Genomic DNA, 25,845 nt, shown 5'->3' with positions numbered 1-25,845 from the left:
GTACACAATACTCCAGATGCGGTCTCACCAGCACCTTGTACAGCTGTAGTAAGGTATCCCTATTCCTATACTCGAACCCCCTTGATATGAAGGCCAACATACCATTTGCCTTCTTAATCGCCTGTTGCACCTGCATGCTCTCCTTCAGTGACTGGTGCACAAGAACACCCAGGTCCCTCTGCACTTCCCCATCTCCCAATCTATTGCCATTTAGATAATAATCTACCCTCCTGTTTTTACCCCCAAAGTGGATAACCTCGCATTTATCCACATTATAGTGCATCTGCCACGTATCCGCCCATTCCCCCAACCTGTCCAAATCGCACTGTAGCCTCCTGACATCCTCATCAGAGCCCACCCCTCCTCCTCGTTTAGTGTTGTCAGCGAATTTGGAAATATTGCATCCAATTCCCTGATCCAGATCATTTATATATATTGTGAACAGCTGGGGTCCCAGGACAGATCCTTGCGGCACCCCGCTGGTCACTGCCTGCCACTCCGAAAACGAGCCGTTTATTCCAACTCTCTGTTTTCTATCCGCCAGCCAGTTCTCTATCCACGTTAATACTTTGCCCCCAATCCCAGGAGCCTTAATTTTGCATGATAATCTTTTGTGTGGAACCTTATCGAAGGCTTTCTGGAAGTCAAGGTACACCACATCCACTGGCTCTCCCCCATCTATTTTACCAGTTACTTCCTCAAAAAATTCCAGCAGATTAGTCAAACACGATTTACCCTTTGTAAATCCATGTTGACTCTGTCCGATCCTTTCCCCATTTGTCAAGTGCTCCGCTATTTTATCCTTAATAATGGACTCTAGCATTTTGCCCACAACCGATGTAAGGCTTACTGGTCTATAATTCCCTGCTTTCTCTCTACCCCCCTTTTTAAATATTGGGGTAACATTAGCTACCCTCCAATCCACGGGTACTGTTCCCGAGTCAATGGAGTTCCGGAAGATGATCCTTAGAGCATCTGCTATCTCCAGGGCCACCTCCTTAAGTACCCTAGGATGTAGTTTATCAGGCCCCGGGGATTTGTCGGCCTTCAGTCCCCTCAACTTACCCAACACCATATCCCTAGAGATACTAATTTCTGTCAGCTCCTCCCTCTCATTAGTCCCTATGTTTGCCGATATTCCTGGGAGGTTATTTGTGTCCTCCTTTGTGAATACAGAACCAAAGTATGAGTTTAATTGGTCTGCCATTTCCTTATTCTCCATTATATATTCTCCCGAATCGGACTGCAAGGGACCGACTTGGGATTTTACCAGTCTTTTCCTCCTGATATACCGATAAAAGCTTTTGCAGTCTGTCTTTATGTTTGCTGCAAGTTTACTTTCGTATTCTATTTTCCCCTTCCTGATTAATCCCTTTGTCCTCTTTTGCTGTATCCTGTACTGCCCCCAATCTTCCGGTCTGGTGCTTTTTTTTGCCAGTTGATATGCCCTTTTTTTTGATTTTATGCTGTCCCTAATTTCCCTCGTTATCCACGGTTGAGCCACCTTTTTAGGTTTATTTTTATGCCAAACCGGTATAAACATGTTCTGGAATTCTTCCATTCTATCTTTGAATGCTTGCCATTGTCTATCCACTGTCAATCCCCCCAGAAACACCACCCAATCAATCTTACCCAATTCCCGTCTCATACCCTCGTAATTCCCTTTATTTAAGTTCTGGACCTTAGTCTCTGATTCAATTTCCTCACTCTCCATCTCGAGAGTTACCTTGCCCCCGCCGGGGGTGTGTTTAATGTTCTCTGTGGATCCGATCTTTGATTTGATGTTCGTCAGATCTGGCATGGGCACAGCAGCAGGAGCACTCCGCGTCTTGTAAGAAGCCGGAGATTTAGGAGGAGTGCGCACAACAGCCACTTTCTTTATCGCTTTGTTTGCTCCTGCAGGCTGCTGGGATGGTGTGCGTGAGTGGCTGCCGGGGGTTCCGGGAGTGCCTGGACTGCTGCACCCACTGCCACCAGCTCCTGGCTTAGCCGGTGAATCCCCTGAGAAACACGACAGAAAACACACATTAGAGCAAAATAATAACACCAATTGTTTCTGCTAATAATTTCCCCTCATCTGAAAGACACTGACTCTCACTGGGGTACAGCTCCACAGACACTGACTCTCACTGGGGTACAGTTACACAGACACTGACTCTCACTGGGGTACAGTTCCACAGACACTGACTCTCACTGGGGTACAGTTCCACAGACACTGACTCTCACTGGGGTACAGTTCGACAGACACTGACTCTCACTGGGGTACAGCTCCACAGACACTGACTCTCACTGGGGTACAGTTCCACAGACACTGACTCTCACTGGGGTACAGTTCCAGGGACAATGACTCTCACTGGGGTACAGTTCCACAGACACTGACTCTCACTGGGGTACAGTTCCACAGACACTGACTCTCACTGGGGTACAGTTCCACAGACACTGACTCTCACTGGGGTACAGTTCCACAGATACTGACTCTCACTGGGGTACAGCTCCACAGACACTGACTCTCACTGGGGTACAGTTCCACAGACACTGACTCTCACTGGGGTACAGCTCCACAGACACTGACTCTCACTGGGGTATAGTTCCCCAGACACTGACTCTCACTGGGGTACAGTTCCACAGACACTGATTCTCACTGGGGTACATTTCCACAGACACTGACTCTCACTGGGGTACAGTTCCACAGACACTGACTATCACTGGGGCACAGTTACACAGACACTGACTCTCACTGGGGTACAGTTCCACAGACACTGACTCTCACTGGGGTACAGTTCCACAGACACTGACTCTCACTGGGGTGCAGTTGCACAGACACTGACTCTCACTGGGGTACAGTTCCACAGGCACTGACTCTCACTGGGGTACAGATCCACAGACACTGACTCTCACTGGGGTACAGTTCCACAGACACTGATTCTCACTGGGGTACAGTTCCACAGACACTGACTCTCACTGGGGTACAGTTCCACAGTCACAGACTCTCACTGGGGTACAGTTCCACAGACACTGACTCTCACTGGGGTACAGATCCACAGAAACTGACGCTCACTGGGGTACAGTTCCACAGACACTGATTCTCACTGGGGTGCAGTTTCACAGACACTGACTCTCACTGGGGTACAGTTCCACAGATACTGACTCTCACTGGGGTACAGTTCCACAGACACTGACTCTCACTGGGGTACAGTTCCACAGACACTGACTCTCACTGGGGTACAGCTCCACAGACACTGACTCTCACTGGGGTACAGTTCCACAGGCACTGACTCTCACTGGGGTACAGTTCCACAGACACTGACTCTCACTGGGGTACAGTTCCACAGACACTGACTCTCACTGGGGTACAGTTCCACAGACACTGACTCTCACTGGGGTACAGTTCCACAGATACTCACTCTCACTGGGGTACAGCTCGACAGACACTGACTCTCACTGGGGTACAGTTCCACAGACACTGACTCTCACTGGGGTACAGCTCCACAGACACTGACTCTCACTGGGGTATAGTTCGACAGACACTGACTCTCACTGTGGTACAGTTCCACAGACACTGACGCTCACTGGGGTACAGTTCCACAGACACTGACTCTCACTGGGGTACAGTTCCACAGACACTGACTCTCACTGGGGTACAGCTCCACAGACACTGACTCTCACTGGGGTACAGTTCCACAGGCACTGACACTCACTGGGGTACAGTTCCAACTGACACTGACTCTCACTGGGGTACAGTTCCACAGACACTGACTCTCACTGGGGTACAGTTCCACAGACACTGACTCTCACTGGGGTACAGTTTGACAGACACTGACTCTCACTGGGGTACAGCTCCACAGACACTGACTCTCACTGGGGTACAGTTCCAGAGACACTGACTCTCACTGGGGTACAGTTCCACAGACACTGACTCTCACTGGGGTACAGTTCCACAGACACTGACTCTCACTGGGGTACAGTTCCACAGACACTGACTCTCACTGGCGTACAGTTCCACAGATACTGACTCTCACTGGGGTACAGCTCCACAGACACTGACTCTCACTGGGGTACAGTTCCACAGACACTGACTCTCACTGGGGTAGAGCTCCACAGACACTGACTCTCACTGGGGTATAGTTCCACAGACACTGACTCTCACTGGGGTACAGTTCCACAGACACTGACTCTCACTGGGGTACATTTCCACAGACACTGACTCTCACTGGGGTACAGTTCCACAGACACTGACTATCACTGGGGTGCAGTTTCACAGACACTGACTCTCACTGGGGTACAGTTCCACAGGCACTGACTCTCACTGGGGTACAGTTCCACAGACACTGACTCTCACTGGGATACAGTTCCACAGTCACTGACTCTCACTGGGGTACAGTTCCACAGACACTGACTCTCACTGGGGTACAGATCCACAGACACTGACTCTCACTGGGGTACAGTTCCACAGACACTGATTCTCACTGGGGTGCAGTTTCACAGACACTGACTCTCACTGGGGTACAGTTCCACAGACACTGACTCTCACTGGTGTACAGTTCCACAGACACTGACGCTCACTGGGGTACAGTTTCACAGACACTGACTCTCACTGGGGTACAGTTCCACAGGCACTGACTCTCACTGGGGTACAGATCCACAGACACTGACACTCACTGGGGTACAGTTCCACAGACACCGACTCTCACTGGGGTACAGTTCCATAGAAACTGACTCTCACTGGGGTACAGTTCCACAGACACTGACTCTCACTGGGATACAGTTCCACAGACACTGACTCTCACTGTGGTGCAGTTTCACAGAGACTGACCCTCACTGGGGTAGAGTTCCACAGACACTGACTCTCACTGGGGTACAGTTCCACAGACACTGACTCTCACTGGGGTACAGTTCCACAGACACAGACTCTCACTGGGGTACAGTTCCACAGACACTGACTCTCACTGGGTTACAGTTGCACAGACAGTGACGCTCACTGGGGTACAGTTTCACAGACACTGACTCTCACTGGGGTACAGTTCCACAGACACTGACTCTCACTGGAGTACCGTTCCACAGACATTGACTCTCACAGGGGTACAGTTTCACAGACACTGACTCTCACTGGGGTACAGTTGCACAGACAGTGACGCTCACTGGGGTACAGTTCCACAGACACTGACGCTCACTGGGGTACAGTTCCACAGACACTGACTCTCACTGGGGTACAGTTCCACAGACACTGATTCTCACTGGGGTGCAGTTTCACAGACACTGACTCTCACTGGGGTACAGTTCCACAGGCACTGACTCTCACTGGAGTACCGTTCCACAGACATTGACTCTCACAGGGGTACAGTTTCACAGACACTGACTCTCCTTGGGGTACAGTTCCACAGATACTGACTCTCACTGGGGTACAGCTCCACAGACACTGACTCTCACTGGGGTACAGTTCCACACTGACTCTCACTGGGGTACAGTTCCACAGGCACTGACTCTCACTGGGGTACAGTTCCACAGACACTGATTCTCACTGCGGTACAGTTCCACAGACACTGAATCTCACTGGGGTAGAGTTCCACAGACACTGACTCTCACTGGGGTACAGTTCCACAGTCACTGACTCTCACTGGGGAACAGTTCCACAGACACGGACTCTCACTGGGGTACAGTTGCACAGACAGTGACGCTCACTGGGGTACAGTTCCACAGACACTGACTCTCACTGGAGTACCGTTCCACAGACATTGACTCTCACAGGGGTACAGTTTCACAGACACTGACTCTCACTGGGGTACAGTTCCACAGACACTGACTCTCACTGGGGTACAGTTCCACAGACACTGACGCTCACTGGGGTACAGTTCCACAGACACTGATTCTCACAGGGGAACAGTTCCACAGACACTGACTCGCACTGGGGTACAGTTCCACAGACACTGACTCTCACTGGGGTACAGTTCCACAGACACTGACTCGCACTGGGGTACAGTTCCACAGACACTGTTTCTCAATTGAGGTACAGTTCCACAGACACTGACTCTCACTGGTGTACAGCTCCACAGACTCTGACTCTCACTGGGGTACAGTTCCACAGACACTGACTCTCACTGGGGTACACTTCCACAGACACTGACTCTCACTGGGGTACAGTTCCACAGACACTGACTCTCACTGGGGTACAGTTCCACAGACACTGACTCTCACTGGGGTACAGTTCCACAGACACTGACTCTCACTGGGGTACAGTTCCACAGGCACTGACTCTCACTGGAGTACCGTTCCATAGACATTGACTCTCACAGGGGTACAGTTTCACAGACACTGACTCTCACTGGCGTACAGTTCCACAGACACTGACTCTCACTGGGGTACAGTTGCACAGACAGTGACGCTCACTGGGCTACTGTTCCACAGACACTGACGCTCACTGGGGTACAGCTTCACAGACACTGACTCTCACTGGGGTACAGTTCCACAGGCACTGACTCTCACTGGGGTACAGCTCCACAGACACTGACTTTCACTGGGGTACAGTTCCACAGGCACTGACTCTCACTGGGGTACAGTTCCACAGACACTGACTCTCACTGGGGTACAGTTCCACAGACACTGACTCTCACTGGGGTACAGTTCCACAGACACTGACTCTCACTGGGGTACAGTTCGACAGACACTGACTCTCACTGGGGTACAGCTCCACAGACACTGACTCTCACTGGGGTACAGTTCCACAGACACTGACTCTCACTGGAGTACCGTTCCACAGACATTGACTCTCACAGGGGTACAGTTTCACAGACACTGACTCTCACTGGGGTACAGTTCCACAGACACTGACTCTCACTGGGGTACAGTTCCACAGACACTGACGCTCACTGGGGTACAGTTCCACAGACACTGACTCTCACTGGGGTAGAGTTCCACAGACACTGACTCTCACTGGGGTACAGCTCCACAGACACTGACTCTCACTGGGGTGCAGTTCCACAGGCACTGACTCTCACTGGGGTACAGTTCCACAGACACTGATTCTCACTGAGGTACAGTTCCACAGACACTGACTCTCACTGGGGTACAGTTCCACAGATACTGACTCTCACTGGGGTACAGCTCCACAGACACTGACTCTCACTGGGGTACAGTTCCACAGACACTGTCTCTCACTGGGGTACAGCTCCACAGACACTGACTCTCACTGGGGTATAGTTCCACAGACACTGACTCTCACTGGGGTACAGTTCCACAGACACTGACTCTCACTGGGGTACATATCCACAGACACTGACTCTCACTGGGGTACAGTTCCACAGTCACAGACTCTCACTGGGGTACAGTTCCACAGACACTGACTCTCGCTGGGGTACAGATCCACCGACACTGACTCTCACTGGGGTACAGTTCCACAGACACTGATTCTCACAGGGGTGCAGTTTCACAGACACTGACTCTCACTGGGGTACAGTTGCACAGACACTGACTCTCACTGGGGTACAGTTCCACAGACACTGATGCTCACTGGGGTACAGTTTCACAGACACTGGCTCTAACTGGGGTACAGTTCCACAGACACTGACTCTCACTGGGGTACAGATCCACAGACACTGACTCTCACTGGGGTACAGTTCCACAGACACCGACTCTCACTGGGGTACAGTTCCATAGAAACTGACTCTCACTGGGGTACAGTTCCACAGACACTGACTCTCACTGGGATACTGTTCCACAGACACTGACTCTCACTGTGGTGCAGTTTCACAGACACTGACCCTCACTGGGGTAGAGTTCCACAGACACTGACTCTCACTGGGGTACAGTTCCACAGACACTGACTCTCACTGGGGTACAGTTCCACAGACACTGATTCTCACTGGGGTGCAGTTTCACAGACACTGACTCTCACTGGGGTACAGTTCCACAGGCACTGAGTCTCACTGGAGTACCGTTCCACAGACATTGACTCTCACAGGGGTACAGTTTCACAGACACAGACTCTCACTGGGGTACAGTTCCACAGACACTGACTCTCACTGGGGTACAGTTGCACAGACAGTGACTCTCACTGGAGTACCGTTCCACAGCCATTGACTCTCACAGGGGTACAGTTTCACAGACACTGACTCTCACTGGGGTACAGTTGCACAGACAGTGACGCTCACTGGGGTACAGTTCCACAGACACTGACGCTCACTGGGGTACAGTTCCACAGACACTGACTCTCACTGGGGTACAGTTCCACAGACACTGATTCTCACTGGGGTGCAGTTTCACAGACACTGACTCTCACTGGGGTACAGTTCCACAGGCACTGACTCTCACTGGAGTACCGTTCCACAGACATTGACTCTCACAGGGGTACAGTTTCACAGACACTGACTCTCCTTGGGGTACAGTTCCACAGATACTGACTCTCACTGGGGTACAGCTCCACAGACACTGACTCTCACTGGGGTACAGTTCCACACTGACTCTCACTTGGGTACAGCTCCACAGACACTGACTCTCATTGGGGTAAAGTTCCACAGACACTGACTCTCACTGGGGTACAGTTCCACAGACACTGACTCTCACTGGGGTACAGTTCCACAGACACTGACTCTCACTGGGGTGCAGTTTCACAGACACTGACTCTCACTGGGTTACAGTTCCACAGGCACTGACTCTCACTGGGGTACAGTTCCACAGACACTGACTCTCACTGGGATACAGTTCCACAGTCACTGACTCTCACTGGGGTACAGTTCCACAGACACTGACTCTCACTGTGGCACAGTTCCACAGACACTGATTCTCACTGAGGTACAGTTCCACAGACACTGAATCTCACTGGGGTACAGTTCCACAGTCACAGACTCTCACTGGGGTACAGTTCCACAGACACTGACTCTCACTGGGGTACAGATCCACAGACACTGACTCTCACTGGGGTACAGTTCCACAGACACCGACTCTCACTGGGGTACAGTTCCATAGAGACTGACTCTCACTGGGGTACAGTTCCACAGACACTGACTCTCACTGGGATACAGTTCCACAGACACTGACTCTCACTGTGGTGCAGTTTCACAGACACTGTCCCTCACTGGGGTAGAGTTCCACAGACACTGACTCTCACTGGGGTACAGTTCCACAGGCACTGACTCTCACTGGGGAACAGTTCCACAGACACTGACTCTCACTGGAGTACCGTTCCACAGACATTGACTCTCACAGGGGTACAGTTTCACAGACACTGACTCTCACTGGCGTACAGTTCCACAGACACTGACTCTCACTGGGGTACAGTTGCACAGACAGTGACGCTCACTGGGGTGCAGTTCCACAGACACTGACGCTCACTGGGGTACAGCTTCACAGACACTGACTCTCACTGGGGTACAGTTCCACAGACACTGACTCTCACTGGAGTACCGTTCCACAGACATTGACTCTCACAGGGGTACAGTTTCACAGACACTGACTCTCACTGGGGTACAGTTCCACAGACACTGACTCTCACTGGGGTACAGTTCCACAGACACTGACGCTCGCTGGGGTACAGTTCCACAGACACTGACTCTCACTGGGGTACAGTTCCACAGACACTGACTCTCACTGGGGTACAGCTCCACAGACACTGACTCTCACTGGGGTACAGTCCCACAGGCACTGACTCTCACTGGGGTACAGTTCCACAGACACTGACTCTCACTGGGGTACAGTTCCACAGACACTGACTCTCACTGGGGTACAGTTCCACAGACACCGACTCTCACTGGGGTACAGTTCCATAGAAACTGACTCTCACTGGGGTACAGTTCCACAGACACTGACTCTCACTGGGATACAGTTCCACAGACACTGACTCTCACTGTGGTGCAGTTTCACAGAGACTGACCCTCACTGGGGTAGAGTTCCACAGACACTGACTCTCACTGGGGTACAGTTCCACAGACACTGACTCTCACTGGGGTACAGTTCCACAGACACAGACTCTCACTGGGGTACAGTTCCACAGACACTGACTCTCACTGGGTTACAGTTGCACAGACAGTGACGCTCACTGGGGTACAGTTTCACAGACACTGACTCTCACTGGGGTACAGTTCCACAGACACTGACTCTCACTGGAGTACCGTTCCACAGACATTGACTCTCACAGGGGTACAGTTTCACAGACACTGACTCTCACTGGGGTACAGTTGCACAGACAGTGACGCTCACTGGGGTACAGTTCCACAGACACTGACGCTCACTGGGGTACAGTTCCACAGACACTGACTCTCACTGGGGTACAGTTCCACAGACACTGATTCTCACTGGGGTGCAGTTTCACAGACACTGACTCTCACTGGGGTACAGTTCCACAGGCACTGACTCTCACTGGAGTACCGTTCCACAGACATTGACTCTCACAGGGGTACAGTTTCACAGACACTGACTCTCCTTGGGGTACAGTTCCACAGATACTGACTCTCACTGGGGTACAGCTCCACAGACACTGACTCTCACTGGGGTACAGTTCCACACTGACTCTCACTGGGGTACAGTTCCACAGGCACTGACTCTCACTGGGGTACAGTTCCACAGACACTGATTCTCACTGCGGTACAGTTCCACAGACACTGAATCTCACTGGGGTAGAGTTCCACAGACACTGACTCTCACTGGGGTACAGTTCCACAGTCACTGACTCTCACTGGGGAACAGTTCCACAGACACGGACTCTCACTGGGGTACAGTTGCACAGACAGTGACGCTCACTGGGGTACAGTTCCACAGACACTGACTCTCACTGGAGTACCGTTCCACAGACATTGACTCTCACAGGGGTACAGTTTCACAGACACTGACTCTCACTGGGGTACAGTTCCACAGACACTGACTCTCACTGGGGTACAGTTCCACAGACACTGACGCTCACTGGGGTACAGTTCCACAGACACTGATTCTCACAGGGGAACAGTTCCACAGACACTGACTCGCACTGGGGTACAGTTCCACAGACACTGACTCTCACTGGGGTACAGTTCCACAGACACTGACTCGCACTGGGGTACAGTTCCACAGACACTGTTTCTCAATTGGGGTACAGTTCCACAGACACTGACTCTCACTGGTGTACAGCTCCACAGACTCTGACTCTCACTGGGGTACAGTTCCACAGACACTGACTCTCACTGGGGTACACTTCCACAGACACTGACTCTCACTGGGGTACAGTTCCACAGACACTGACTCTCACTGGGGTACAGTTCCACAGACACTGACTCTCACTGGGGTACAGTTCCACAGACACTGACTCTCACTGGGGTACAGTTCCACAGGCACTGACTCTCACTGGAGTACCGTTCCATAGACATTGACTCTCACAGGGGTACAGTTTCACAGACACTGACTCTCACTGGCGTACAGTTCCACAGACACTGACTCTCACTGGGGTACAGTTGCACAGACAGTGACGCTCACTGGGCTACTGTTCCACAGACACTGACGCTCACTGGGGTACAGCTTCACAGACACTGACTCTCACTGGGGTACAGTTCCACAGGCACTGACTCTCACTGGGGTACAGCTCCACAGACACTGACTTTCACTGGGGTACAGTTCCACAGGCACTGACTCTCACTGGGGTACAGTTCCACAGACACTGACTCTCACTGGGGTACAGTTCCACAGACACTGACTCTCACTGGGGTACAGTTCCACAGACACTGACTCTCACTGGGGTACAGTTCGACAGACACTGACTCTCACTGGGGTACAGCTCCACAGACACTGACTCTCACTGGGGTACAGTTCCACAGACACTGACTCTCACTGGAGTACCGTTCCACAGACATTGACTCGCACAGGGGTACAGTTTCACAGACACTGACTCTCACTGGGGTACAGTTCCACAGACACTGATTCTCACTGGGGTACAGTTCCACAGACACTGACGCTCACTGGGGTACAGTTCCACAGACACTGACTCTCACTGGGGTACAGTTCCACAGACACTGACTCTCACTGGGGTACAGCTCCACAGACACTGACTCTCACTGGGGTGCAGTTCCACAGGCACTGACTCTCACTGGGGTACAGTTCCACAGACACTGACTCTCACTGAGGTACAGTTCCACAGACACTGACTCTCACTGGGGTACAGTTCCACAGATACTGACTCTCACTGGGGTACAGCTCCACAGACACTGACTCTCACTGGGGTACAGTTCCACAGACACTGTCTCTCACTGGGGTACAGCTCCACAGACACTGACTCTCACTGGGGTATAGTTCCACAGACACTGACTCTCACTGGGGTACAGTTCCACAGACACTGACTCTCACTGGGGTACATATCCACAGACACTGACTCTCACTGGGGTACAGTTCCACAGTCACAGACTCTCACTGGGGTACAGTTCCACAGACACTGACTCTCGCTGGGGTACAGATCCACCGACACTGACTCTCACTGGGGTACAGTTCCACAGACACTGATTCTCACAGGGGTGCAGTTTCACAGACACTGACTCTCACTGGGGTACAGTTGCACAGACACTGACTCTCACTGGGGTACAGTTCCACAGACACTGATGCTCACTGGGGTACAGTTTCACAGACACTGGCTCTAACTGGGGTACAGTTCCACAGACACTGACTCTCACTGGGGTACAGATCCACAGACACTGACTCTCACTGGGGTACAGTTCCACAGACACCGACTCTCACTGGGGTACAGTTCCATAGAAACTGACTCTCACTGGGGTACAGTTCCACAGACACTGACTCTCACTGGGATACTGTTCCACAGACACTGACTCTCACTGTGGTGCAGTTTCACAGACACTGACCCTCACTGGGGTAGAGTTCCACAGACACTGACTCTCACTGGGGTACAGTTCCACAGACACTGACTCTCACTGGGGTACAGTTCCACAGACACTGATTCTCACTGGGGTGCAGTTTCACAGACACTGACTCTCACTGGGGTACAGTTCCACAGGCACTGAGTCTCACTGGAGTACCGTTCCACAGACATTGACTCTCACAGGGGTACAGTTTCACAGACACAGACTCTCACTGGGGTACAGTTCCACAGACACTGACTCTCACTGGGGTACAGTTGCACAGACAGTGACTCTCACTGGAGTACCGTTCCACAGCCATTGACTCTCACAGGGGTACAGTTTCACAGACACTGACTCTCACTGGGGTACAGTTGCACAGACAGTGACGCTCACTGGGGTACAGTTCCACAGACACTGACGCTCACTGGGGTACAGTTCCACAGACACTGACTCTCACTGGGGTACAGTTCCACAGACACTGATTCTCACTGGGGTGCAGTTTCACAGACACTGACTCTCACTGGGGTACAGTTCCACAGGCACTGACTCTCACTGGAGTACCGTTCCACAGACATTGACTCTCACAGGGGTACAGTTTCACAGACACTGACTCTCCTTGGGGTACAGTTCCACAGATACTGACTCTCACTGGGGTACAGCTCCACAGACACTGACTCTCACTGGGGTACAGTTCCACACTGACTCTCACTTGGGTACAGCTCCACAGACACTGACTCTCATTGGGGTAAAGTTCCACAGACACTGACTCTCACTGGGGTACAGTTCCACAGACACTGACTCTCACTGGGGTACAGTTCCACAGACACTGACTCTCACTGGGGTGCAGTTTCACAGACACTGACTCTCACTGGGTTACAGTTCCACAGGCACTGACTCTCACTGGGGTACAGTTCCACAGACACTGACTCTCACTGGGATACAGTTCCACAGTCACTGACTCTCACTGGGGTACAGTTCCACAGACACTGACTCTCACTGTGGCACAGTTCCACAGACACTGATTCTCACTGAGGTACAGTTCCACAGACACTGAATCTCACTGGGGTACAGTTCCACAGTCACAGACTCTCACTGGGGTACAGTTCCACAGACACTGACTCTCACTGGGGTACAGATCCACAGACACTGACTCTCACTGGGGTACAGTTCCACAGACACCGACTCTCACTGGGGTACAGTTCCATAGAGACTGACTCTCACTGGGGTACAGTTCCACAGACACTGACTCTCACTGGGATACAGTTCCACAGACACTGACTCTCACTGTGGTGCAGTTTCACAGACACTGTCCCTCACTGGGGTAGAGTTCCACAGACACTGACTCTCACTGGGGTACAGTTCCACAGGCACTGACTCTCACTGGGGAACAGTTCCACAGACACTGACTCTCACTGGAGTACCGTTCCACAGACATTGACTCTCACAGGGGTACAGTTTCACAGACACTGACTCTCACTGGCGTACAGTTCCACAGACACTGACTCTCACTGGGGTACAGTTGCACAGACAGTGACGCTCACTGGGGTGCAGTTCCACAGACACTGACGCTCACTGGGGTACAGCTTCACAGACACTGACTCTCACTGGGGTACAGTTCCACAGACACTGACTCTCACTGGAGTACCGTTCCACAGACATTGACTCTCACAGGGGTACAGTTTCACAGACACTGACTCTCACTGGGGTACAGTTCCACAGACACTGACTCTCACTGGGGTACAGTTCCACAGACACTGACGCTCGCTGGGGTACAGTTCCACAGACACTGACTCTCACTGGGGTACAGTTCCACAGACACTGACTCTCACTGGGGTACAGCTCCACAGACACTGACTCTCACTGGGGTACAGTCCCACAGGCACTGACTCTCACTGGGGTACAGTTCCACAGACACTGACTCTCACTGGGGTACAGTTCCACAGACACTGACTCTCACTGGGGTACAGTTCCACAGACACTGACTCTCACTGGGGTACAGTTTGACAGACACTGACTCTCACTGGGGTACAGCTCCACAGACACTGACTCTCACTGGGGTACAGTTCCACAGACACTGACTCTCACTGGGGTACAGTTCCACAGACACTGACTCTCACTGGGCTATAGTTCCACAGACACTGACTCTCACTGGGGTACAGTTCCACAGACACTGACTCTCACTGGGGTACATTTCCACAGACACTGACTCTCACTGGGGTACAGTTCCACAGACAATGACTATCACTGGGGTGCAGTTTCACAGACACTGACTCTCACTGGGGTACAGTTCCACAGGCACTGACTCTCACTGGGGTACAGTTCCACAGACACTGACTCTCACTGGGATACAGTTCCACAGTCACTGACTCTCACTGAGGTACAGTTCCACAGACACTGACTCTCGCTGGGGTACAGTTCCACAGACACTGATTCTCACTGGGGTACAGTTCCACAGACACTGACTCTCACTGGGGTACAGTTCCACAGTCACAGACTCTCACTGGGGTACAGTTCCACAGACACTGACTCTCACTGGGGTACAGATCCACAGACACTGACTCTCACTGGGGTACAGTTCCACAGACACTGATTCTCACTGGGGTGCAGTTTCACAGACACTGACTCTCACTGGGGTACAGTTCCACAGACACTGACTCTCACTGGAGTACAGTTCCACAGACACTGACTCTCACTGGGGTACAGTTCCACAGACACTGATTCTCACTGGGGTGCAGTTTCACAGACACTGACTCTCACTGGGGTACAGTTCCACAGGCACTGAGTCTCACTGGAGTACCGTTCCACAGACATTGACTCTCACAGGGGTACAGTTTCACAGACACAGACTCTCACTGGGGTACAGTTCGACAGACACTGACTCTCACTGGGGTACAGCTCCACAGACACTGACTCTCACTGGGGTACAGTTCCACAGACACTGACTCTCACTGGAGTACCGTTCCACAGACATTGACTCTCACAGGGGTACAGTTTCACAGACACTGACTCTCACTGGAGTACAGTTCCACAGACACTGACTCTCACTGGAGTACCGTTCCACAGACATTGACTCTCACAGGGGTACAGTTTCACAGACACTGACTCTCCTTGGGGTACAGTTCCACAGATACTGACTCTCACTGGGGTACAGCTCCACAGACACTGACTCTCACTGGGGTACAGTTCCACACTGACTCTCACTTGGGTACAGCTCCACAGACACTGACTCTCATTGGGGTAAAGTTCCACAGACACTGACTCTCACTGGGGTACAGTTCCACAGACACTGACTCTCACTGGGGTACAGTTCCACAGACACTGACTCTCACTGGGGTGCAGTTTCACAGACACTGACTCTCACTGGGTTACAGTTCCACAGGCACTGACTCTCACTGGGGTACAGTTCCACAGACACTGACTCTCACTGGGATACAGTTCCACAGTCACTGACTCTCACTGGGGTACAGTTCCACAGACACTGACTCTCACTGTGGCACAGTTCCACAGACACTGATTCTCACTGAGGTACAGTTCCACAGACACTGAATCTCACTGGGGTACAGTTCCACAGTCACAGACTCTCACTGGGGTACAGTTCCACAGACACTGACTCTCACTGGGGTACAGATCCACAGACACTGACTCTCACTGGGGTACAGTTCCACAGACACCGACTCTCACTGGGGTACAGTTCCATAGAGACTGACTCTCACTGGGGTACAGTTCCACAGACACTGACTCTCACTGGGATACAGTTCCACAGACACTGACTCTCACTGTGGTGCAGTTTCACAGACACTGTCCCTCACTGGGGTAGAGTTCCACAGACACTGACTCTCACTGGGGTACAGTTCCACAGGCACTGACTCTCACTGGGGAACAGTTCCACAGACACTGACTCTCACTGGAGTACCGTTCCACAGACATTGACTCTCACAGGGGTACAGTTTCACAGACACTGACTCTCACTGGCGTACAGTTCCACAGACACTGACTCTCACTGGGGTACAGTTGCACAGACAGTGACGCTCACTGGGGTGCAGTTCCACAGACACTGACGCTCACTGGGGTACAGCTTCACAGACACTGACTCTCACTGGGGTACAGTTCCACAGACACTGACTCTCACTGGAGTACCGTTCCACAGACATTGACTCTCACAGGGGTACAGTTTCACAGACACTGACTCTCACTGGGGTACAGTTCCACAGACACTGACTCTCACTGGGGTACAGTTCCACAGACACTGACGCTCGCTGGGGTACAGTTCCACAGACACTGACTCTCACTGGGGTACAGTTCCACAGACACTGACTCTCACTGGGGTACAGCTCCACAGACACTGACTCTCACTGGGGTACAGTCCCACAGGCACTGACTCTCACTGGGGTACAGTTCCACAGACACTGACTCTCACTGGGGTACAGTTCCACAGACACTGACTCTCACTGGGGTACAGTTCCACAGACACTGACTCTCACTGGGGTACAGTTTGACAGACACTGACTCTCACTGGGGTACAGCTCCACAGACACTGACTCTCACTGGGGTACAGTTCCACAGACACTGACTCTCACTGGGGTACAGTTCCACAGACACTGACTCTCACTGGGCTATAGTTCCACAGACACTGACTCTCACTGGGGTACAGTTCCACAGACACTGACTCTCACTGGGGTACATTTCCACAGACACTGACTCTCACTGGGGTACAGTTCCACAGACAATGACTATCACTGGGGTGCAGTTTCACAGACACTGACTCTCACTGGGGTACAGTTCCACAGGCACTGACTCTCACTGGGGTACAGTTCCACAGACACTGACTCTCACTGGGATACAGTTCCACAGTCACTGACTCTCACTGAGGTACAGTTCCACAGACACTGACTCTCGCTGGGGTACAGTTCCACAGACACTGATTCTCACTGGGGTACAGTTCCACAGACACTGACTCTCACTGGGGTACAGTTCCACAGTCACAGACTCTCACTGGGGTACAGTTCCACAGACACTGACTCTCACTGGGGTACAGATCCACAGACACTGACTCTCACTGGGGTACAGTTCCACAGACACTGATTCTCACTGGGGTGCAGTTTCACAGACACTGACTCTCACTGGGGTACAGTTCCACAGACACTGACTCTCACTGGAGTACCGTTCCACTGACATTGACTCTCACAGGGGTACAGTTTCACAGACACTGACTCTCACTGGGGTACAGTTCCACAGACACTGACTCTCACTGGGGTACAGTTCCACAGACACTGACGCTCACTGGGGTACAGTTCCACAGACACTGACTCTCACTGGGGTACAGTTCCACAGACACTGACTCTCACTGGGGTACAGCTCCACAGACACTGACTCTCACTGGAGTACAGTTCCACAGGCACTGACTCGCACTGGGGTACAGTTCCACAGACACTGACTCTCACTGGGGTTCAGTTCCACAGACACTGACTCTCACTGGGGTACAGTTCCACAGACACTGACTCTCACTGGGGTACAGTTCCACAGACACTGACTCTCACTGGGGTACAGCTCCACAGACTCTGACTCTCACTGGGGTACAGTTCCACAGACACTGACTCTCACTGGGGTACAGTTCCACAGACACTGACTCTCACTGGGGTACAGTTCCACAGACACTGACTCTCACTGGGGTACAGTTCCACAGACACTGACTCTCACTGGGGTACAGTTCCACAGACACTGACTCTCACTGGGGTACAGTTCCACAGGCACTGACTCTCACTGGAGTACCGTTCCATAGACATTGACTCTCACAGGGGTACAGTTTCACAGACACTGACTCTCACTGGCGTACAGTTCCACAGACACTGACTCTCACTGGGGTACAGTTGCACAGACAGTGACGCTCACTGGGCTACTGTTCCACAGACACTGACGCTCACTGGGGTACAGCTTCACAGACACTGACTCTCACTGGGGTACAGTTCCACAGACACTGACTCTCACTGGGGTACAGCTCCACAGACACTGACTTTCACTGGGGTACAGTTCCACAGGCACTGACTCTCACTGGGGTACAGTTCCACAGACACTGACTCTCACTGGGGTACAGTTCCACAGACACTGACTCTCACTGGGGTACAGTTCCACAGACACTGACTCTCACTGGGGTACAGTTCGACAGACACTGACTCTCACTGGGGTACAGCTCCACAGACACTGACTCTCACTGGGGTACAGTTCCACAGACACTGACTCTCACTGGAGTACCGTTCCACAGACATTGACTCTCACAGGGGTACAGTTTCACAGACACTGACTCTCACTGGAGTACAGTTCCACAGACACTGACTCTCACTGGGGTACAGTTCCACAGACACTGACGCTCACTGGGGTACAGTTCCACAGACACTGACTCTCACTGGGGTACAGTTCCACAGACACTGACTCTCACTGGGGTACAGCTCCACAGACACTGACTCTCACTGGGGTGCAGTTCCACAGGCACTGACTCTCACTGGGGTACAGTTCCACAGACACTGACTCTCACTGGGGTACAGTTCCACAGACACTGACTCTCACTGGGATACAGTTCCACAGACACTGACTCTCACTGTGGTGCAGTTTCACAGACATTGTCCCTCACTGGGGTACAGTTCCACAGACACTGACTCTCACTGGGGTACAGTTCCACAGACACTGACGCTCACTGGGGTACAGTTCCACAGACACTGACTCTCACTGGGGTACAGTTCCACAGACACTGACTCTCACTGGGGTACAGCTCCACAGACACTGACTCTCACTGGAGTACAGTTCCACAGGCACTGGCTCGCACTGGGGAACAGTTCCACAGACACTGACTCTCACTGGGGTTCAGTTCCACAGACACTGACTCTCACTGGGGTACAGTTCCACAGACACTGACTCTCACTGGGGTACAGTTCCACAGACACTGACTCTCACTGGGGTACAGCTCCACAGACTCTGACTCTCACTGGGGTACAGTTCCACAGACACTGACTCTCACTGGGGTACAGTTCCACAGACACTGACTCTCACTGGGGTACAGTTCCACAGACACTGACTCTCACTGGGGTACAGTTCCACAGACACTGACTCTCACTGGGGTACAGTTCCACAGACACTGACTCTCACTGGGGTACAGTTCCACAGGCACTGACTCTCACTGGAGTACCGTTCCATAGACATTGACTCTCACAGGGGTACAGTTTCACAGACACTGACTCTCACTGGCGTACAGTTCCACAGACACTGACTCTCACTGGGGTACAGTTGCACAGACAGTGACGCTCACTGGGCTACTGTTCCACAGACACTGACGCTCACTGGGGTACAGCTTCACAGACACTGACTCTCACTGGGGTACAGTTCCACAGACACTGACTCTCACTGGGGTACAGATCCACAGACACTGACTTTCACTGGGGTACAGTTCCACAGGCACTGACTCTCACTGGGGTACAGTTCCACAGACACTGACTCTCACTGGGGTACAGTTCCACAGACACTGACTCTCACTGGGGTACAGTTCGACAGACACTGACTCTCACTGGGGTACAGCTCCACAGACACTGACTCTCACTGGGGTACAGTTCCACAGACACTGACTCTCACTGGAGTACCGTTCCACAGACATTGACTCTCACAGGGGTACAGTTTCACAGACACTGACTCTCACTGGAGTACAGTTCCACAGACACTGACTCTCACTGGGGTACAGTTCCACAGACACTGACGCTCACTGGGGTACAGTTCCACAGACACTGACTCTCACTGGGGTACAGTTCCACAGACACTGACTCTCACTGGGGTACAGCTCCACAGACACTGACTCTCACTGGGGTGCAGTTCCACAGGCACTGACTCTCACTGGGGTACAGTTCCACAGACACTGACTCTCACTGGGGTACAGTTCCACAGACACTGACTCTCACTGGGGGACAGTTCCACAGACACTGACTCTCACTGGGGTACAGTTCCACAGACACTGACTCTCACTGGGGTACAGTTCCACAGACACTGACTCTCACTGGGGTACAGTTCCACAGATACTGACTCTCACTGGGGTCCAGCTCCACAGACACTGACTCTCACTGGGGTACAGTTCCACAGACACTGACTCTCACTGGGGTACAGCTCCACAGACACTGACTCTCACTGGGGTACAGTTCCACAGACACTGACTCTCACAGGGGTACATATCCACAGACACTGACTCTCACTGGGGTACAGTTCCACAGACACTGACTCTCACTGGGGTACCGTTCCACAGGCACTGACTCTCACTGGGGTACAGTTCCACAGACACTGACTCTCACTGGGATACAGTTCCACAGTCACTGACTCTCACTGGGATACAGTTCCACAGTCACTGACTCTCACTGAGGTACAGTTCCACAGACACTGACTCTCGCTGGGGTACAGTTCCACAGACACTGATTCTCACTGGGGTACAGTTCCATAGACACTGACTCTCACTGGGGTACAGTTCCACAGTCACAGACTCTCACTGGGGTACATTTCCACAGACACTGACTCTCGCTGGGGTACAGATCCACAGACACTGACTCTAACTGGGGTACCGTTCCACAGACACTGATTCTCACAGGGGTGCAGTTTCACAGACACTGACTCTCACTGGGGTACAGTTGCACAGACACTGACTCTCACTGGGGTACAGTTCCACAGACACTGATGCTCACTGGGGTACAGTTTCACAGACACTGACTCTCACTGGGGTACAGTTCCACAGACACTGACTCTCACTGGGGTACAGATCCACAGACACTGACTCTCACTGGGGTACAGTTCCACAGACACCGACTCTCACTGGGGTACAGTTCCATAGAAACTGACTCTCACTGGGGTACAGTTCCACAGACACTGACTCTCACTGGGATACAGTTCCACAGACACTGACTCTCACTGTGGTGCAGTTTCACAGACACTGACCCTCACTGGGGTAGAGTTCCACAGACACTGACTCTCACTGGGGTACAGTTCCACAGACACTGACTCTCACTGGGGTACAGTTCCACAGACACTGATTCTCACTGGGGTGCAGTTTCACAGACACTGACTCTCACTGGGGTACAGTTCCACAGGCACTGAGTCTCACTGGAGTACCGTTCCACAGACATTGACTCTCACAGGAGTACCGTTCCACAGACATTGACTCTCACAGGGGTACAGTTTCACAGACACTGACTCTCACTGGGGTACAGTTCCACAGACACTGACTCTCACTGGGGTACAGTTCCACAGACACTGACGCTCACTGGGGTACAGTTCCACAGACACTGATTCTCACAGGGGAACAGTTCCACAGACACTGACTCGCACTGGGGTACAGTTCCACAGACACTGACTCTCACTGGGGTACAGTTCCACAGACACTGACTCGCACTGGGGTACAGTTCCACAGACACTGTTTCTCACTGGGGTACAGTTCCACAGACACTGACTCTCACTGGTGTACAGCTGCACAGACTCTGACTCTCACTGGGGTACAGTTCCACAGACACTGACTCTCACTGGGGTACACTTCCACAGACACTGACTCTCACTGGGGTACAGTTCCACAGACACTGACTCTCACTGGGGTACAGTTCCACAGACACTGACTCTCACTGGGGTACAGTTCCACAGACACTGACTCTCACTGGGGTACAGTTCCACAGGCACTGACTCTCACTGGAGTACCGTTCCATAGACATTGACTCTCACAGGGGTACAGTTTCACAGACACTGACTCTCACTGGCGTACAGTTCCACAGACACTGACTCTCACTGGGGTACAGTTGCACAGACAGTGACGCTCACTGGGCTACTGTTCCACAGACACTGACGCTCACTGGGGTACAGCTTCACAGACACTGACTCTCACTGGGGTACAGTTCCACAGACACTGACTCTCACTGGGGTACAGCTCCACAGACACTGACTTTCACTGGGGTACAGTTCCACAGGCACTGACTCTCACTGGGGTACAGTTCCACAGACACTGACTCTCACTGGGGTACAGTTCCACAGACACTGACTCTCACTGGGGTACAGTTCCACAGACACTGACTCTCACTGGGGTACAGTTCGACAGACACTGACTCTCACTGGGGTACAGCTCCACAGACACTGACTCTCACTGGGGTACAGTTCCACAGACACTGACTCTCACTGGAGTACCGTTCCACAGACATTGACTCTCACAGGGGTACAGTTTCACAGACACTGACTCTCACTGGGGTACAGTTCCACAGACACTGACTCTCACTGGGGTACAGTTCCACAGACACTGACGCTCACTGGGGTACAGTTCCACAGACACTGACTCTCACTGGGGTACAGTTCCACAGACACTGACTCTCACTGGGGTACAGCTCCACAGACACTGACTCTCACTGGGGTGCAGTTCCACAGGCACTGACTCTCACTGGGGTACAGTTCCACAGACACTGACTCTCACTGGGGTACAGTTCCACAGACACTGACTCTCACTGGGGTACAGTTCCACAGATACTGACTCTCACTGGGGTACAGCTCCACAGACACTGACTCTCACTGGGGTACAGTTCCACAGACACTGACTCTCACTGGGGTACAGCTCCACAGACACTGACTCTCACTGGGGTATAGTTCCACAGACACTGACTCTCACTGGGGTACAGTTCCACAGACACTGACTCTCACTGGGGTACATATCCACAGACACTGACTCTCACTGGGGTACAGCTCCACAGACACTGACTATCACTGGGGTGCAGTTTCACAGACACTGACTCTCACTGGGGTACAGTTCCACAGGCACTGACTCTCACTGGGGTACAGTTCCACAGACACTGACTCTCACTGGGATACAGTTCCACAGTCACTGACTCTCACTGAGGTACAGTTCCACAGACACTGACTCTCGCTGGGGTACAGTCCCACAGACACTGATTCTCACTGGGGTACAGTTCCATAGACACTGACTCTCACTGGGGTACAGTTCCACAGTCACAGACTCTCACTGGGGTACAGTTCCACAGACACTGACTCTCGCTGGGGTACAGATCCTCCGACACTGACTCTCACTGGGGTACAGTTCCACAGACACTGATTCTCACAGGGGTGCAGTTTCACAGACACTGACTCTCACTGGGGTACAGTTGCACAGACACTGACTCTCACTGGGGTACAGTTCCACAGACACTGATGCTCACTGGGGTACAGTTTCACAGACACTGGCTCTCACTGGGGTACAGTTCCACAGACACTGACTCTCACTGGGGTACAGATCCACAGACACTGACTCTCACTGGGGTACAGTTCCACAGACACCGACTCTCACTGGGGTACAGTTCCATAGAAACTGACTCTCACTGGGGTACAGTTCCACAGACACTGACTCTCACTGGGATACTGTTCCACAGACACTGACTCTCACTGTGGTGCAGTTTCACAGACACTGACCCTCACTGGGGTAGAGTTCCACAGACACTGACTCTCACTGGGGTACAGTTCCACAGACACTGACTCTCACTGGGGTACAGTTCCACAGACACTGATTCTCACTGGGGTGCAGTTTCACAGACACTGACTCTCACTGGGGTACATTTCCACAGGCACTGAGTCTCACTGGAGTACCGTTCCACAGACATTGACTCTCACAGGGGTACAGTTTCACAGACACAGACTCTCACTGGGGTACAGTTCCACAGACACTGACTCTCACTGGGGTACAGTTGCACAGACAGTGACGCTCACTGGGGTACAGTTCCACAGAGACTGACGCTCACTGGGGTGCAGTTTCACAGACACTGACTCTCACTGGGGTACAGTTCCACAGACACTGACTCTCACTGGAGTACCGTTCCACAGCCATTGACTCTCACAGGGGTACAGTTTCACAGACACTGACTCTCACTGGGGTACAGTTGCACAGACAGTGACGCTCACTGGGGTACAGTTCCACAGACACTGACGCTCACTGGGGTACAGTTCCACAGACACTGACTCTCACTGGGGTACAGTTCCACAGACACTGATTCTCACTGGGGTGCAGTTTCACAGACACTGACTCTCACTGGGGTACAGTTCCACAGGCACTGACTCTCACTGGAGTACCGTTCCACAGACATTGACTCTCACAGGGGTACAGTTTCACAGACACTGACTCTCCTTGGGGTACAGTTCCACAGATACTGACTCTCACTGGGGTACAGCTCCACAGACACTGACTCTCACTGGGGTACAGTTCCACACTGACTCTCACTTGGGTACAGCTCCACAGACACTGACTCTCATTGGGGTAAAGTTCCACAGACACTGACTCTCACTGGGGTACAGTTCCACAGACACTGACTCTCACTGGGGTACAGTTCCACAGACACTGACTCTCACTGGGGTGCAGTTTCACAGACACTGACTCTCACTGGGTTACAGTTCCACAGGCACTGACTCTCACTGGGGTACAGTTCCACAGACACTGACTCTCACTGGGATACAGTTCCACAGTCACTGACTCTCACTGGGGTACAGTTCCACAGACACTGACTCTCACTGTGGCACAGTTCCACAGACACTGATTCTCACTGAGGTACAGTTCCACAGACACTGAATCTCACTGGGGTACAGTTCCACAGTCACAGACTCTCACTGGGGTACAGTTCCACAGACACTGACTCTCACTGGGGTACAGATCCACAGACACTGACTCTCACTGGGGTACAGTTCCACAGACACCGACTCTCACTGGGGTACAGTTCCATAGAGACTGACACTCACTGGGGTACAGTTCCACAGACACTGACTCTCACTGGGATACAGTTCCACAGACACTGACTCTCACTGTGGTGCAGTTTCACAGACACTGTCCCTCACTGGGGTAGAGTTCCACAGACACTGACTCTCACTGGGGTACAGTTCCACAGGCACTGACTCTCACTGGGGAACAGTTCCACAGACACTGACTCTCACTGGAGTACCGTTCCACAGACATTGACTCTCACAGGGGTACAGTTTCACAGACACTGACTCTCACTGGCGTACAGTTCCACAGACACTG

At 52.4% G+C, this 25,845-nt stretch overlaps 1 protein-coding gene across 6 annotated transcripts in view; it reads right to left on the bottom strand.

Moving 5' to 3' along the window:
* The window catches only part of maptb (microtubule-associated protein tau b), a 709,263-nt gene that overhangs the window by 213,761 nt on the left and 469,657 nt on the right, over window positions 1-25,845 (bottom strand). For all 6 annotated transcript variants that reach the window (XM_085966675.1, XM_085966677.1, XM_085966678.1 and 3 more), the window contains one exon: window positions 1,727-2,001. In XM_085966675.1, coding sequence (XP_085822801.1) covers window positions 1,727-2,001 — 275 coding nt within the window. The remainder of the gene's footprint in view (window positions 1-1,726; window positions 2,002-25,845) is intronic.

The sequence above is a fragment of the Somniosus microcephalus genome, chromosome 24 (assembly GCF_052327205.1).
Source record: "Somniosus microcephalus isolate GS21.2 chromosome 24, FLI_Smic_1.0, whole genome shotgun sequence".
NCBI classification, from domain to species: Eukaryota; Metazoa; Chordata; class Chondrichthyes; order Squaliformes; family Somniosidae; genus Somniosus; species Somniosus microcephalus.
This window is presented reverse-complemented; position numbering and strand designations above follow the sequence as displayed.